Source organism: Trichoderma atroviride, chromosome 3 (genome assembly GCF_020647795.1).
Source record: "Trichoderma atroviride chromosome 3, complete sequence".
Taxonomy (NCBI): Eukaryota; Fungi; Ascomycota; class Sordariomycetes; order Hypocreales; family Hypocreaceae; genus Trichoderma; species Trichoderma atroviride.
The window spans coordinates 5,450,606-5,468,406 of NC_089402.1; the positions used below are offsets into that span (position 1 = coordinate 5,450,606).

Genomic DNA, 17,801 nt, shown 5'->3' on the forward strand with positions numbered 1-17,801 from the left:
TATGTATTGGAATTTTAATACTCTGCGTCATGGGTATATCCTCCCTTTGCTCTATTATAGCCTGTACGCCGTAAACTCCATCCCGTGCATAACTCATTACCGCGAAACCTCCACCTGTCGCTTTCATATATATACCTCTACCTGTGGATGTAGAAACAGCCGTCTTTTTTTCTCCTTTAAACCAAGACCATAAAGACCTGCAGCTCGCTCCTAACCGACATAATCATTGCTGTTTCAGACTGCCTGCTCTGGAATTTCTGCTTGGCTATCGGTACTGGGCTTTCTTCCGCGGATACGATCCATGCGGCTAATAGCGGCTGATCGCACAGCCAGCCACATGTCGTGGAACAGATTCTTACACGCCGTCCACGACATTGTAACATAGACGAGACAATTCCAAAATCCCTGCAGAGGAAGCACTAAAACACTCATAAACTCTAGCGGTACGGAGGTAGATTTGTTATGCGTGAGAGAGTACAGGCGGTTGGCGCTCGACGGTATCCAGGTGATAAGCATGGCCGTGAAGAATAAGAGAGCACACTTGGTATAAGACCAGGCGGCGTTGTCTCGCTCGTGATTTCGCCGGCGAATAGAGCGAAAGGCTCGTGTTGCCACGTTGTTGTGGCCGCCGGTTCGTGGTGGGTTTGAGCCTCTATGAGCGGGTGATGACGCATAGTAATAGGACCCATCAGACCGGTTTGACAGATTGGAAAGGTTGGTAGCAGCGTGGATAGATTGAGGTCTTGTGGTTGTTGCTGTTGCTGTTTCTGAGCTTGAGCCGCCTCCATAGCCATAGTTGGGTGGGCTCATGTTGTGGCCCAGTTTTGACGGCTCGATTCCTGACATGGACTCCATTGTCAGAGTTGCTGCATCGGTTGATTGGTGCGATGTGGTGACCTCGTCGATTGATATGGGATCCAGGTCAGACGACTGAAAGACGTAAACCTGCTTTCGTACTTTGTAAATAGTACGACCAGCGCCAATATATATGGTCATCGTGATTACGATACACACCCTTTGGAGTCAGTCATTAGCAATAAGGATTTCCGCAATGGAATGCATGAGCCACTTACCACACAAGAGCATAAAAGGCCGCGACACGAAGGACGTCCCATTCGTTCGATATCCAGCACCACGAAATTGCAGGTCCATAAATTCGAATTCCTTCTCGATTTTTTATGAAAATGAATACGAATGCTGGTATGAATGGGAGGCCGTAGCAGCATAGCAAATAGATGGGCTCTATCCTTCGCAAAGCTCTAGCGTCATATTTGTGATAAAAGGTCAGATAGACGTTGATGGCCATGGCCAGCGTCCAGTATACATCGGCTGGCATGAAGCTATGCGTCATCACTATATGTTAGCCTTGGCTGTGCTTGGGTCCCACGACATGGATTGAAAGGCCTTTGGGAGGACATACGTCTGGATCAAGAACGCCTGCGCTTGGCAACCTGCTGAATTCGGCGAGTCGATGTATGAGCGAGAAATCATGGTAGCGACATTCGTTATTAAGTTGCCGAAAGAGGCATAAAAAACTAGGCGATTAATGGATTTGCTAAAGTATTTCGAGAAGCAAAACGTGGAAATGGTGAACAAGCATCCTGCCATCGATATTGATGAACATACACGCTCAATAATGACGATGGCACGAAGCTGCCCCTCTGAGAGTCCTCCGGCCATGACTTGTTCAGGTTGATTACTGGATGCATCTGCGGGGGGGTGTGACTGAGATGCTTGCTGACGCGTAGTTGATGTATATCGCCACGCAGCTTCGCGTGTTTGAGAGAGATGATGAGAGAGAGAGAGTAGGTTTGCGCACGTAACGGCGATTACGATGGCGGAGGGCAGTAAGGATATTGCCAAGATTGCGAAGAGTCTGAGCAAACGACTGCAGGAACTGCTTCTGTTTGACGATCGTCAACTAATTCCCTCCTATGGCTGATTTTGCCAATCGAGCTAATGAATACGAGTTCAGCAAAGCTGTGTCGCGGCCTTGGACGACGGCTTTCAGCATCCATGCTCGGTCATTCTGGCGCTGGGTTAAGACGAGGGCAGCAAGAATCGAGACTCTAGAGGACCGCGCAGACAACAAGAAATCATTGCGCCGATGGCTGTCGGTTTCAGAATTGCTTTTGATGTGTCGGTCAGAGTCCAAGTGAACACGCAAACCTGAGGCCGGGCTCGCCCTATGACGGCTCCCACAATCTTGCCTAAGCTTCTTCAATCTCAAATTCACCGACGAGGTGTGGCGCCAAACTATCATTTATTCCTGCCCTGCCAGCTTCTGGGGGACCTGATCCTGCGACTACGCTGGATGGAGGAGGCACTGCCGGGAGTTGCAAACTCCGACAAGCTACTCGACACTGGCTGGGGCGGTGAAAGCAGCACCTCAGCCCAACTGACGGAGGAACTCCCAGCCCTTTGGGGAAAAATTGCCGACGATCTGGCCGTTGGCGAGTCCCTCCATTGGCTGCTGCCGGGCCACCCGCCAATCACTGGCTGCTGTGTGCATCGTTGCTTGTTGGGGGTGGCTGGCATGGCGGTCTTGAGCGATCTCGCCAAACTCATTTTGGGTGAGACACGCCTGCTTCTGAACAAGTACAGCATACAAAAGCCAACTGCCGGCTCAGGCATAATCCTGGCGCACGTATACTTGTACAAAGGGCCTCGTGCTAACTTATAAGAGTGTCGAGAGCCCTCACGTGGCTACGATGCTGCATGCGGGTAATGGCGAATGCTTCTTTCCGGCAGCTTAGCACGGCGCCAGATACGCTGGAATGCCAATCGGATACGCACTCGTTTGGCCGATGCTGCCTCATCAACTGCAGTAGTGCTCTGCAGTTCGCGGCGTTGCCGTCAACATGTACAGACAAGCAGTAGGCAGCGAGATACAACCCTAGCTGGGCGTATGGCGGCCCTCTCAGTTTCTTCAGCGATTTTATGGAGTGCGTCAGCAAATCATCACTTGGTTGGTCCAGCAGGCCTTGGAGCTGAAAGTAATTGGTGCCCGCTCCAAGCTTTGAATGCCGTTTCTGCGTAGCTAGCGCCACACAGGCTGCCTTTTTTTCTCAAATTTATCCTTTTTGGAGGCATTGGGCTTGCTGTAAAGGCCGCGGGGCTGAGTCTACCCTCATCCGTTTCTTCCGCGAAGGGAATAAGGTCTGTTGTACTAGCATAAGCTTCACCTCGCGTCTTGTTACTAAGGACCTTGCTAACTCGCAGTGTGGCATCACTATTATAGCACCGTAATTCGTTTATGCCATATCGATAAGTCTATTACTAGCATTCACAGCCTTTGGAAACGAGTTGGTCAACTCGAGTAAGCCATCGTCAGAAGACCTTAACCCACGAATCAGTTATCAAGGCTTACGAGCGGCAATTTCCACGTCAGATTTTCTAATAATTTCTAGACATTTGTCTGCTTACACGCACATGAGATTCCAGAATATCCCAGGCCTCCTTCTATTACAGATATGCTTATTCAATTGATCAGCAGCACATGCGACCTTGACTAGCAAAAGAACCAAACTCGAGCTGGATCGCCAACCATGCTAGTTTGGTCCTCCCAGTAATCAATATTTCACCGACGCGGACTTTCGCTAGCTTCCACAAGTTGCTCTCAAGTCGATACTAATATTCTCTAGGTATTTGCGACACAACTTTGATATGAGGCGATTTTTGGATTTAGTATGAATAGCGAAGATGTGAGATATGCCGACAGCGATGTATTAAAAAGGGTCTGTAGTCGATAGAGGTTTCGTATTGTTGGCATACGGTAACTCTCATGAGAACCATATTCAACGAGTTCCATTATGCCAAATGGCCCAGAAGAGTCGAGATTGTCCATCGTGCGCCTATTTTCATGGCCTTGGGCTTTAGTGTCTCGACAACGCCCCTACAACCTAGACCGGTCTCCAATGCCTAAAAAGCCGGTATCGTGACCAGCCAAGAGGACCGGCTATCGGCGTGGCCTGACTCTAAGACAGACACCGCCGTATTCGACTAGGCTCTTCACAGTCTCGCTGCAGTTTTTGTCTCCTTTGTACTAATAGCCATCCCACTAATCGATAAGTTTGGAGAATAGGATATGACGGAGAGTAACCGGCGAACTCTGTTAGATGTGTAGATATGAGAAACAACTTATGTAGTGCACCATATCGTCAAAGTGGACTATGAGTGATAAAATATATTAGAAACATATTGCTTAACGTCGCCTCTAGCTTACGGACAACCCTGCAAAGGCTGCGCGACGCCAAGCAAATGCTAGCTGTTGGCCTAAACAAACATTGTCAACATTAAAGTACTAAATCACTGGCATATTCTTTGTCGTGGATATATATATAATTTAATGTAAAATGCTGTGGAAGGTTTAAGCAGCATTATCCGGGTGCGTGTTGTTAAGATCCAATGTGCGCACTAACTTTCACATCCACAGCCGTTAACTCTTCCTTCTGCAATTTTTGAGTATAAGGGGGGGCCGCTGTGGACAACCGTCATCAATATCAATTTGTAAATATCTAATTCTAGAGGAAGCCATTTAACTTGGTACTATAGTATCCAGAAACTCAAAGTTAGCTTTAGTGGTAACAGCGCTAGGTGAACCGAGTAGCTTGCACATCGTTAATGCGTTCAGACTGCTCTACAAGAGATGGTGAGGATGTCCTATAACAATATCGATCTTTGCTAAAAGAGTAAGCAAAGATTTAGAGTGGTTGCCTAGAACTGACTTGCCTATGCTTGAATGTAATATTCTAAGCTAAATGTCTTGTTATATACTAATGGTGATCTTATGCTAATGTATGAGATGACTAAAAGTAGGCATCGATAATAGTAAATGAAAAGGTTTGAGGCGATGGATATACAACTCTTAGATGACAAAAGTAGCCATTGAAGTTTCGGTTCGTATGCTACAGCGCTCCCTAAATGTTACTCGACTTGATTCGGCGTAAGAATCTGCATCTCTGTACTAGGTCTTGATGTTGTTGTTTAAAGGGAATGAAGAGAAACAGACACTAGCTTGCGTCTCTTTTAACCTCTCCATAGGAAAAAGAAGATGAAGAGCGGCAATACATAGGCCAGTTTCGAATCTATCTTAAGCATCTTGCCGCCATCATACGGCCGCTTGTGGTAATATCATAAGAGTAATGATATGGGTATACCTGAAGTTATCAAGAATTTTCATTCCTCTACCCATGACCTCTGTCGTCACTATTTGCAGCCAAGAATGGTGCTGTATCTGAGGCTGAGAAAACGCACTATACTCGAGGGTAGATATTAGGATCGACATGGGCGTGAAAAGACGTTAGGGATATCCAGTTCATAATCAGCGTAACATGCTAGGATTCTTCCAGATGTATCCCTCCGAAATGAAGCTCAAGCGAAGAGTAAGTTAGAGACAGTGGACTCGTAGTAGGCAATCATGGGTAAACATCTATGGAGGTGGAGGCGTAGGCTCAGACCCATTAGTATAAGGTTGTGGGGTAGCAGATGTATCTGGTCAGACTAACACTCAACTGCATATCTACTGGCCAATTCGTAAACTGTAAAATTGAACTAATTGCATGAATATCTATAGCAAGATCTATGTGTGGATTATTCATTTCCCCAATGATTATGTTTAGTATCAGCAACAAAATATTTGCTCTGGTATCTTGTATTAGTAGCAAATGCATCAATTGGTCTAGGTTAATTAATGCTTCCCACAAGGCAGGCTGCAAGGCATATTACTCTTCTCCTCTATGCGAAATACCCCTCACCGTATAACTATGTGGCCAATCAGCGTGCATTTAATACATGTATCGAGTGCTTAGGCATTCTGTTGGGCAGAGCTACGAATCCTTTACCAATGCCTTTCTAAAGTATTTACTATGTCGGAGGGTTAGCACTTTGTTCGAAAAGGAAGACAAGAAAAAAAGTCTGATTAACAGTCATGGCCAACACTTCGCCCCGCGGCGTCAACTTGGACCACTTACCAGAGGTTATCCTCTCCTCCTCCCAGGCTCTACTCAAATCACATCGACAAGGAAGCTAACCGCTAGTTGCTACGTTATTAGGACTCTTATAGCATACCTCATACATCTTCCTCATCGAAGGAAGAAGAAAAAAGCAATTATAGCATATATGGTGGAATTTTCCCATTTAGGGAAGAGGGAAAAAACGATCCAGATCTAAGCCGTCATGACATTCTCAAAGGACCTCAGCAGAAGAACAACCCCGGAGAAATTCAGGTAACTCGTCACGGAACAAACCTCCGAAAGGGTGCCCCCTTTTATTCTCTCACACCTCCCATCCAGAGAGAAAAAGTCAACTAGGACTTTCCTCCGAGCTACCTGCGAAGTAAAACTAACCGAAGCTTGCTCTTGCCTTAGTACGATGACGACCACGAACGACCCATGGCCTGGTACGATGTTCGCTCCAAGATCGAGCAACAACAGTCTCATGAGAGTGCGCGAGGAGTTTAACGCCTTGAGTGAGAGGCAAGAGGACCCGCAATACGTTAAGCTGAACATGAAAAAGGCCGAAGAGATGCAACGAAACCGATATTCCGTCCCAAAGGGATCTCTCGAGCGCCACGCTGGAACCGAAGAGGTTGATTTTGAAGAGCAATTTTCCCCTGGTATGGTGAACAACTGACTATTTTCTACAAGTGCTAATATATTATTCTCTCTGACTGCGCAGATGATGATGGAGCGGAAACCCAGCTATTACAGGAGCAGCAATTCATCTCTGTATCCTGGAGCCCGGAGGATGACCAGCTGTTGGTAATAGCTCATATGCTAGGCCTCACCTGGGTTGAGATTAAGGAGGATTACTTACAATCTAAGACCGCTAATGCCTGCCTCGAGCGTCATAAGTGGTTAATAAAGAGAAGGAGCACTAATGGCTGGGACTCTAATAAAATGCAAACGCTGGCTAAGGAGTATGTGAGCATGAATGAGGAGATTTGGAGCGGTTTGGCAACTCGGGTCGGAGAGAACTGGAGGGTGATCGAGGAAAAGGTATGCCATCTCTATTCATTATTTCTTCATCTTAATGCATCCATCTACTTCAAAGATATCTCACACTATCTAGTGCATGTCTAGCGACCCCGAGACCTCCCAAAGTACCACTCATGAAGCTGGAATCATTCAAGGGGATCACCCTGTCAAGCTGACGCCCATTGCCGGAAGAGTCAGTCGGGCCAAGAAGGGTGTTCCATATCATACTTGTGATGTCTGCCGGCCTCCAAAGGTATTAACACTTCATCTTCTCTTTGCTCTTGTACTATCTAAACATACACTAACATGGGTCTATCTCTCTTTGCCTTAAAGACTTTCACAAGGGCTGAACATTTAAGGTATGTTGTTGCGTATTACTTTTCCTCGCTCTTTCTCACTTTGCTGAATGGATTGCTTACAGTATGACTTTTTAGACGACATCAATTGAGCCACAAGCCACTCGAGCTTTTCTGCACGGTTTCTGGTTGTGGGAAAGTCTTTCACCGGAAAGACTTGTTGGATCGACATATAGAGAGACAGTAAGCTTTTCTTATTCACCTCAAACACCATTCTAAGGGAGGAAGAGTACTAAATAGAAGTTAGTGGCCCTTCGAGTATGATCAAAGGGCATATGAGCATGCGAAAGGAGGTCTGGAGTGGCCGTTCGAGTATGATCAAAGAGTATATGAGCATGCGAAAGGAGATCTGGAGCGGTCTGGCAGCTCGGATCGAAGAGGATTGGAGAGTTGTCGAGGAAAAGGTAGGCCTCTCCCATATATATGCCTCTGCATATTTATATCACCTTATATTTTCCGAGTTGCATAAACTCTATCACTAATATATCATGCATCACTTTGTTTAGTGTATGTCCACCGGCCTCAACAGCCTTCAGAATACTGCCCGCAGACTGGAGATCCTTGCGAAGAAGGCAAAGTTGGCAGAGTTGAGAGTTACAAGGGAGATTCGTATGAAGCAAGACCCTTCGATCGATCGACCCATAGAGGCATTATTAATGAAAGCAACTGATGCCCTACCACCTTATCCGCCCAAGCAAGGAATGCAGGAAGAGAATGCTGTGGCGCCGTACACCAATGAGAAACAGCCATCAAAAGATTTACATGGCGACCATGCCTCCATTACGCAACCGCCTATTCATCTAACCGAAGAACTAACAAGGCATCCAGCTGGGATATGCGAAGAAAGCACTGATTTGCCCACAGTGAATGACAAACCATCATCAAAAGACTTGCGCAACGGCCAAATCTCGGATACAAACATTCAGTCGCCAAGTAGAGCTAAACAGAGATCCCAACGGTATCTGACGCACATACGTTTATTTTCTTGGATAAAAAAAATACTCAGGCCCAGGCTTAAACCGGGATATAGAAGAATTGAATGGACTTGCGTAAGTACAGTATAGCAGTACCCTAAATCTTTACTTTTAGGAGAGCAGGGGCTAACACTGCTCCCTCAACGATTAGGACTGTGGCGTGGAGCTATATGGTGATTTTATGATAGACAAGGCATCGGATTTGGACGGCCTAGAATTATCATTACACATGCCCGCTGAGAACACATCTAAAAGCAGCTCGAGTGATTCTGAACAATCGGTAGAAACAGGGATCAGTCCGCGTCATATGATCTCAAGATCTAGATCTAGTTCGACCAGGACAGCCTTGTCTACCAGCAGCACCAATGCATCGAGTATTGATATAGCTGAATCCAAATTCCTCGCCCTATGCATCAATACCGGAAGCATATACAAAACACTGGCTGAATTGGACATGTCACGCCTAAACTCGGACGGGGAGGCCTTTTCGCAAATGAAGAAGGCGTACATACAGTACCGGGGCGTGCGTTCCCGGCTGCGTTTCCTGATCAAGCCGGTGACTGTTGAATTTGTTCGCGTAAGTGTTGATTAAGAGAATGACTAAACAGCAGCTCAAGTTGGCTACATATACGATATCTAGCATTCTAGCGATTGTTACCCGCCTGGTCTTTCAAATGTCTCCTACTATCACAACTTTATGCTACTATCGCTACTTTCTTCTAGTACCACTACCTTGTTCCAGTATCGCTACCCTATTCAGGCAGACACGCTGAATTTACAACACGAAATGCTGTATATGTAGCCAACTTGAGGCACTGGCCAGAAAATCCGCTGATTAAACACTCATATGAACTTTACCCGCTAACATGAGCCCTATCAGTTCACCCTCTGGAACTTGCGCCGCGGCTACGTCTCCATAAGCGACAGGCCCAGCTCGATGCCGCCCAATACCCGCATTGACTACGACTTCGTACCGCCGCCGATGCCTCCCGAAGTCTTTGTCCATTATCTCGAGCATGGTGACGGTGACCTCAGCCCGAACCGTTACACCTGGCTGCCGCGACTCCCTAAGAGGCTGAACAACAAGGTCATGGACTGTGGGGAGGCGACCGAGGGCTGGGGCATTCACGTCATAGAAGGTCCAAACCGCGAGGCTGTATTTTGGGTTCTCATGATTACCATCTCAGCCAGCGTATTGGCGAGTGTGCTGTGGACCACGCTGAAGGGGGATATCCAGGGCGGGACGGGGCTCGGGGCTCTCATCATAGCCTTGCCGCCTGCAATAATGGCTGCTTTTTTATTTCGTTTGGGTGCGACATGACTGGGTTAGTCCTATATTTGAACTTTGGACGAGTAATATGACTGGTGGAATCAAATAGGCGAGATTATCTGCGCGGTTATGGTGGTGTCCGAAGTATCAGCAGTCTGCATTCTATCGCCAACTCAAGGCGCTTGAGAGCAGTGTGCAACTTCGTATCCATGTATCGTGTAGTCCCTGGATAGTATATAAGCTGTTGCATGCATGTTTTGCTTTAAACTCTGTAACTTCTTTTTAAAGAAAAATGAAATAAAATAAAAAGAATTCAGATTGATGACCAGCGGTATAATAATGTTAGGATGCCAATAACTTAGAAAACCACGAGCTAATGCGTGATCTGATGGACCTCCTCCTTGACTCATCATCCAAATACATTGCCACTGTAGAATAGTACTCGAATTCCGGATGAGTTTGAGGCAATCTCCGAAGCTTGTCTTGCAACGTATCTTGTAAAGAAGCTAGACCATTACTAGTTCTTGACTGTAGGCTCGGTTGTTGATAAGGTTCTTGACGGCCATTCTCATCAATTCTTACCTGCAATCGGGATTGATATAGTCCTTGATCCAATAGGTATTTCACGGTAGATAACCTCCGGCGAATCGGGATTTGAGGGCGATAGCTGTCGGTATCCGTGAGAAAGTAAGTGTATCCAAATATTGCGTGTTCGAGAAGGCCTAAACGGCCCGAGGGAACTTTCTTAAATAGACGACTTCGATCTGTATGCGTCATAGACTTGATGTAAGGCAAAATAGAGAACTGTGCAGCGAATCCCAGAATTGAATGCGGAGTGCCCCACCATGGCCGTCCGAAATAGTCTGTAGCAGGATAACTTTCATTAAATCGAAGGATGTCCTTAAAACAAGGATCGAATAAGTGCAGGCTGTTGATAACGTCCAGCGTATTCTCTAGGGTATCGTTGACCTCGCCAGCATGCCAAAAGATTCTTGCTATTCCATCCCACCATTCCTTGACCCGCCATGTTTCGGGGAGCAAAATCATGATCTCCGCTTTGAGGATACACAGATGTGGATCAAACTGCGCACCAGACGATGAACAGATCAACTGCCAGGTTTCGGGCTTTACTGCCCAATCCCGAGCCGTACGGTGAATAAAGTCAACAACACCACTGATTACATTCCCACCAACTTCCAAGATGCACTTGGTGCAAGCAGTAAGCTTCCTCGCTAAAGATTTCAAAGCGACTTTTCTCAGTTCGGCACCTTTTGGAAGGCGGTCGGTATTGAATTCAGCAGATTTCGATTCTTCAATGGTCCAAAACGTAAGCCATCTTATTGGACCGTCATAAGCTCTCAGCACTTGTATCATGTGGGACGCATGGACAAGGTTTTCCGGACGAATAGCAGCCCAGATGGCATCATACAAGGACGAAATGTCTGTTGGGAGGGCCTCCAGAGACTTTCGAGCCTGAGATACTGATTCTCCATCAGAAAAAAGGCCGGATAAGTGCTGCACAACTATGGAGACCCATAAGAAAACTCCATTTGCTCTTTCCACTATGTCTGTGAGCAGCTGAGAGGATGCTTCGGGCTCCAATTGCTTTCTCTCAACGAGGCCTTTGTTAGTTTTCAAGTTTTCGTGAACAAAAATTTCCATATCTTCTCTTGTTAATAAATGCATTTCAAGCATTGGCCCTTCGTTGAATCTGTCGTGAAATTCTGGCCACGGTCGGCTTGCAGCGCATAATTTGAGTCCCTTAGGGCAGCGTGCCATCATACATTGAATAAATTCAACGATCTCGAGAGGTGGCATTTTAAATTCGTCAAGCCCATCAATAAATAAAGCAAGCTTGATGCTCTTTCCACACGAAGATAGTAATGCGTCAAATGACTCTTCTATTTCCCATGAGTCCCACGCGGGAAGACCTGAAATGCTTCTTAACACGTGACAGAATGCCCAGCGCCTTGGGGCCAAGACTGGTGCTAATTCAGGATATTGTTTCAGCGCCTGGAATAAGATAGTTCTTTTGAGGCCATCGATGGATTTTTGTAAAGTCGTCCCTGCAAGCCAGGCATAGTATTTGACGAGAACAAGGCGCATTGATCCTAGCGATTGGGATAGCGAATCTCTCACGGACTGTTGTTGCAAGATGAGTTTCATTATAGTTGATTTACCAGAACCTGGTTTGCCCGTGATCCAGTAAGGCTTTTCAGATTCATCTTGGAGCCAGCTAGGGAAGCTATGCCACATGGGCGCACCATCTTTCCTTGGAGGCTCGTCCTGAAATATCCAAGAATATGTTGCCTGAAAGTTTTTTGAGATAGCCTCTTCGCGTGTTTCAATATTGATGAATTGTACCCCGGTGGCTATCGCATGCGCGGTTATGGTGGTATCGATTTTAGCGGAGACCATAGCATTATCCAGTTTCCAGTCATTCTTCCAGAGAACCTTGACAAGTTCCGCGCGGATTTCATTCTTTGCTTCGCCTTTGGTTTTAAAATATTGAACCATGTCTTCTGCGAGCAGCATCAGCGAAGTTGGCCCTTCTCCGCGCTGAATCACTGGCTGCAGAGCAATTCTCAGCCTGGCTGCTTCCCCGTCTACCTTTGTGGAGACGGCTGTTCCATGTTCCGGTATATATCCTTTGGGGCTTTCAACATCATCATTTCCATTTGGTGTTGATCTCCTCTGGTTCGGTAATGCTGATCTCAGGGAATTGTTCATCAGCGAGCTTTCAGCACTCCCAAGCAATTCAATGAGCTTGTCTAGTTGGTTACTGAAATGCAACTCCCATTGTTCAGTGCGCTTTGAATCATCCCTAAGAATGTATTGACGCGTTAGTTTTTTTAATTAAGAATGTACTTGGTAAAGATGTCTCGGTGGCACAGACAAGAAAGGGCATTGAAACAGGTATGCTATGCAGATACATGGGCGTAGAGAGGCATATAGACAGAGTGAAACTATACCAGAGGAACGTACCATAGAGATAGAAGTATGGCGTCCATGATATTGCGCCTGAGAGGCTCCAATTGGCTCTTTATCTTTTCAACATCTTCCTTGTTTTTTTCGAATTTTGCTTCCTCTGCGTCTTTTGCCTTTTGACAGTCCCTGCACTTTTCCTCTGGCATGTTTCGACGCAATACTAGACTAGCACCGACATGGTTGCGCAGATGAATCTCCGAGTTCGTTTCCCGGCTGTTGGGTAACTTCAACTGACTTTCGATCCGCTCGAAATCACTAGAAAGCTTAGTGCATTCAGATGATAGCTTCAATAATTGTGCCTGGCCCGGTGTTCGGGGTTGAGACGCCAATATCCCCTTGGAGACGTTCCGGAACCATGAAACTTGAGAGGATAAATCCTCTAAGGTTGTTTGAAGTTCTTTTCCTTCTTCCGCAAGCATCTGGTCATCAGGTCTTTCCTGTTGTATATGTTTATACTTTTCCCAGGCTTTGATACATAGCTTTCCGCCAAGCTCCAGAAATTGGAACGCCGCAGTTGCTATCGCTAGCGCGCTCAAAGGATCCATGTTCGTCAATAATACGAGTGTTTGGCAGGCTCTAAATATTGATGATGCTCTAAGCTCTGTTAACCGGAAGTGATGTGGCTGGCATTTCAGAATGCGGTGGAAAAGGAAAAAAAAAACAAGGGTGAAAGTGAGAAGAAAAAAATTCCGGGGCTGTATTAAGTAGCCTGATTTCCTGAACATTGTCAGGCAGCCTTGTTGGGCATTCACGCATTATCTGCTAGACTTCTACAATGCATTCAGGTCACGAGACCGGATGCATAACGGATATCATTATAAAAGATGCTGGGAAGCGCGGATTGGTCAGATTGAGCATGCGATAGAAGGTGGATGGGGCGGTGCATGTACATAGTCGGCAGTCTCGAATACGGCAGAGGCTTCCTAAATCAATATCATAAGATCGAGCATAACAGTAACAGTAGTAAAGGCTACAGAAATTACCTGGGAAGAGAAATAATCACAATAGCTCACAGAATTTGATTCATAATCTCAAATAATTTTATACATCATGTATCAAATGAACATCAATATCCAGGAGCTCGCTAATTAAGTACTAAAGAGATACAAAAAGGCATTTTAATACCAATTGTACTTTTTTAAGCCCTTCTATGAATCTTCATGTCGACACCAAAGTGTTCCGCCGTATTATTGCGCCGATCATGGCAAGATGCCTGATTCATGATTGCAGTTATAGCAATGATTGTAATACGACTATCTGCTTATTAACAATCAGCCTCACTGGGTCGTAACCTATTTCTCCCTCTCTTCCTGTGACGTCCTGACCTATACTATCGTACTTAGGTATAGGGTAGGTTCCCAATCTGTAAGCCAAGGCGTTGGTTTATGTTGGCAGAGAGATGCGAGAGATCTGATGAGCGATGTAATCACGTAGCTAACAAGGTTATGAATAACCAATCTGATTGTTTTCTGAAAGTGCTATGTTAACGACTGACTATCTAAGTTCTATCTAATGAGCGTAATGAACGGTTCTTATATAGTAAGTCGTTCCATGGTTATCACCAGTGTAAGTCTCGTAGTACCTAATGAGAATGCACTCCCAGAGCTGCGTTCTCATCTCATGAGTAGGTACGTATCCTACTGAGGGAGGGGGTCCCACATTCTGATTGGTCGTGGCCTTCCGGTGTATTGCCGAAGGTACGTACCGAAAGGATCCTTATGTGGTTGGTTCGTAACACTTCCCCAATCTTTCATTTTCTTTCTAAGATAGTAAATCAACCTAGCTCTCATTGATGGTAGCCCAATTGAAAACAGCCGTTGTAACTCCCAAGGGCACCGCAACGTTCCTTATAATTATTTTCCACGCAAGCTCTTTCATTAGCGAGGATTCTACGCGTTTTATTTTCTAACTTGGAAAAGAGCCCGAGATCGATACCTAGGCCACTGAACTTTTACGATTATCGTACATCGGACTATGCAAGATACTGATTGATAACCTTTCCACCCATTCTCCAATGCGATATTGAGAACCAACTTATGATCTTGACCTGTTTCAAATTGAGGGATTCAGGGCCAAATTGTAATGTTCACCTCTCTTCGGAACTTATAATAGTTCAGATGTTGCATTGGACTAGCCAGGTGACAGGGAGTCTAAACTAATCAGGGCCTTAACCGTAATACTTATTGTTTGTTTCACTACAACCCTTCATTAAGTGAGATCGTAACCAAATAGAAGAACAACAAAAACCTCCAGATGTTAATATTGTGTTTGTTCTGTTGGACATAAAGAAAGGAGGGATTATGATGGTAATGTAAGTCTTACGGGGCAAAGACTAGAAGGGCTAGTATTCTTCACTAGCTCCTAGTAATATCTGTACTTCAGATTTTAGGAAGTAGGGGAAAGGTCTTTTTTTGCCTACTGGAGGCTTCGAGAACTGATTTGCGTATGTTCGAACGTAATTTTCCAAAATAAATGTCTTGTTATTTACTATTCATGATACTATGCCAATATATGAGGCAAATAGAAACAGTATTCACCAACACGAGAAACCCAAAGTATAACCAGGATCTCGTATAAAGACCGGTATTTCCACTTGGCTATTCCTAGATGTGTAAAGTGTTGGCCACCTTGCTACATTTGAAATCTTGCTGACGGAGGATCCAGAATCCTACAAGATACCAGAAATCCACCAATTCCTACTACGAGTGACAGTATAGCTCATCGTTACATGAATAGTGCTACGACCACGGGAAGAGAGCGGCTCGGGGGTCGCATCCGGCTGATTTAAGTGCCAAGTAGAAAAAGAAGGCCCACCAAGCGAATATGTGCGTACAATACTATAATATGCACATCCTATACACAGCTTGGCTCCTTGAATTACATGTGTATAAGCTTGCTGTTTGGGCACAAAATCTTTCTCATTCTCATTTTCTGTTTTTCTGTCCCCCATTTGGGTGCAGTGACAAGTTAGGAGATCGCCGCTTTTAGGGCCTAGACGTTGGCACTATGCAAAAAGGAGCACTAGCTACATGTAATCTAGCACTTGAGCTTTGTTTGACTAGGCACTGCCTAGGACCATTTGGTAAGATACCCATTTCATGAGAGCCAGGGTTTCGGAATAGGCCCTGGAGGGAGCAAAGAGCTACAAGTGTCAATGACCAGCTACAACCTGGCCCCTTGTAACAAGCTGATCCCTTTTGCTCAATGGCAATCATGAGTCCATGCTGTTACCGCACTCGGCCTGACTGGATGACATTCACGGATACCGTATTACTAGGCACTTTCAACCCGCCCTCTATACACCCGGTGGTTCACCAGCATTGACAATGCAGGAACGGCACCATGGCCTGTCACTGTACGAGTATGTGTTCGCCGTTACGCGTGTCCGGGCCAGGGACCGGAACATTTGATGAGCGGACGCGGATCCTTTCCAGATAGGAAGCTTCTTGTTTCGCGGTACTGTGGAGGGTAATATTCCCATTCCGTGGTACCCCTGGCGAGCAACAGTACTGTAGCATTGGCCGGGCCGCTAATAATCGAGAATGTCGGGAAGGCTGTTATAAGTAATACTTGGATACCTCTTGATGTGAATTGTGAATTGTCGGCTGCCATTCTTTGTTGCTTCTCCACCGGTCGAAGAGGAAGCCGTCGTCCTCAGTTTCAAGTCACCATGTCGGCGTATTTTCCATATACTCCGGAATTCAATGGACTCACGGGACAGCAGATTCAGAAGATTGCTGACTCTCAGTCGCCCATAAAGCCCGCGGGCGCTGGTATCGCCATCCAGGGAGTTGTCTACACGACGGCAATCTTGTGCACGACAGTCTTCAGTCTTCGCGTATGGGTACGATTTATTCGACGGGAACATGGAAGACCGATAGGTATCGATGATTATCTGGCCGTGGGAGGATTTGTATGGCGACCCAAAGATACTGTATGCAGCGGACGCTTGCTGACGGAATATTGTTCCACTGTAGGGCCCGTATCTTCCTGCCTGTGCTCTCGCCATCGCTGGCACATACTACGGCGTTGGAGCTCCAGATGATGCCGTCACTCCGTTTATGAAGATTAGAGCCAAGGAACTGCAGCTGTTGTACGAGCTGATTTACTTTGGATCGTCAACACTCACCAAGTTTTCCATTGCCTTTACCATCTTGAAGATATGCACCCAGAAACGCTACAGGTTTGCTCTTTATGGCGCAAGTAAGTATTTCAACGACATGGCCCTTTCCAAGTCTATCATGCTGACGAGTCTCGACAGTGGGCACCATGGCCCTCACTGCATTTGGTGCTCTCATCTTTCTCTTCTCCGACTGCAGGCCATTTGCAACCAGATGGAATCCGTTTTTGTTCGTACACACCTATCCAATGTTTCCAAAGACTTTACACCTAACTCGACTACTTAGAGGAAAATGCTGGGCTCCGGCGCCGAGCGGCTGGTTCATCATGAGCTACATCGGAACATCTATCCAGGTCGCCACGGACTGGGTCGTCGCCATCACGCCATTTTTCATCGTGCGTAACTTGCAAATGAACCGACGGAAGAAGATTTCAGTCTGTGCAATTCTCGGCCTTGGTGTGCTCGCCAGTTTTGCGGCCATTATGCGTATTGCCATGTATCCCCAGACAGACGAGAGATACCACCCAAAGGACAATCTGGGTAAGTACGCTTCTTCCTTGTTACTACCCAGCTGCTAAACAATGTACAGTCAAGGAGGCTCAGCTCGTCATTTGGTCGCACCTCGAGGGTAGCTTTGGGATCATCGCCTGCAACTTACCGCCCCTGAAACAGCTCTTCAAGGCTTACTACCGGGGCTCGTCTGGAAGGTCGGGTAACCAGTCTGCGCCCCTGTCTACTAATGGACGGGGGACGCAACTCGGCGACCTGGATGCCCAAGGCAAGTCGCACATGAAGGCCGGATCTCGCAACACCTGGAACAGAATCTCCGAAGACGACGACACCTCCAGCAAGCACCATATCATCCGAGAAACCGAAGTCAGGGTCGAAACGAGCAGTGTCGACCCCAGAGAAGATCGGCATGACCAATGGGAGACTGACGTGAAAGCCATAGTCTGACCAATACTCATGATATACCCATTACGTTCATTATTTTTAATAATTTCATCAAAAAGTCATTAGATTTGCGGCCCAGGGCTATAGAGAAGCCGGCATACGACACTGGAAAAGGAGGAACTTGTGGGCTTTCGCCTGTATTTAGAAAACACGGCAGACAAC

General features: G+C 46.2%; 4 protein-coding genes across 5 annotated transcripts; 2 read left to right on the forward strand and 2 right to left on the reverse strand.

Annotated features, from left to right (window-relative positions):
- Window positions 1-32: 32 nt before the first annotated feature.
- Window positions 33-2,325, reverse strand: TrAtP1_007130 (uncharacterized protein). The gene is made up of 3 exons (XM_014082089.2): window positions 1,421-2,325; window positions 1,074-1,340; window positions 33-1,015 (listed from the first exon to the last, which is right to left on the reverse strand). The coding sequence occupies exons 1-3, from the start codon at window positions 1,678-1,680 to the stop codon at window positions 235-237; spliced, it is 1,308 nt and encodes a 435-aa protein (XP_013937564.2). The 5' UTR covers window positions 1,681-2,325; the 3' UTR covers window positions 33-234.
- A 3,582-nt stretch (window positions 2,326-5,907) lies between these two features.
- Window positions 5,908-9,628, forward strand: TrAtP1_007131 (uncharacterized protein; the record flags this gene model as incomplete). Of its 2 annotated transcripts, XM_066113395.1 has the most annotated exons (10): window positions 5,908-5,977; window positions 6,054-6,616; window positions 6,679-6,998; window positions 7,072-7,230; window positions 7,311-7,336; window positions 7,412-7,516; window positions 7,581-7,737; window positions 7,840-8,382; window positions 8,459-8,884; window positions 9,188-9,628. In XM_066113395.1, the coding sequence occupies exons 2-10, from the start codon at window positions 6,373-6,375 to the stop codon at window positions 9,626-9,628; spliced, it is 2,421 nt and encodes an 806-aa protein (XP_065969480.1). In that variant the 5' UTR covers window positions 5,908-5,977; window positions 6,054-6,372. The 2 variants fall into 2 exon arrangements, with proteins under 2 accessions (XP_065969480.1, XP_065969481.1); XM_066113394.1 differs by having other exon boundaries at window positions 6,054-6,998.
- Window positions 9,629-9,919: 291 nt separating this feature from the next.
- On the reverse strand, window positions 9,920-12,711 carry TrAtP1_007132 (uncharacterized protein; the record flags this gene model as incomplete). The annotated part of the gene is made up of 2 exons (XM_066113396.1): window positions 9,920-12,401; window positions 12,563-12,711. The coding sequence occupies 2 exons, from the start codon at window positions 12,709-12,711 to the stop codon at window positions 9,920-9,922; spliced, it is 2,631 nt and encodes an 876-aa protein (XP_065969482.1).
- A 3,524-nt stretch (window positions 12,712-16,235) lies between these two features.
- On the forward strand, window positions 16,236-17,642 carry TrAtP1_007133 (uncharacterized protein; the record flags this gene model as incomplete). The annotated part of the gene is made up of 5 exons (XM_014082086.2): window positions 16,236-16,478; window positions 16,543-16,768; window positions 16,827-16,914; window positions 16,972-17,225; window positions 17,275-17,642. The coding sequence occupies 5 exons, from the start codon at window positions 16,236-16,238 to the stop codon at window positions 17,640-17,642; spliced, it is 1,179 nt and encodes a 392-aa protein (XP_013937561.1).
- Window positions 17,643-17,801: the final 159 nt, after the last annotated feature.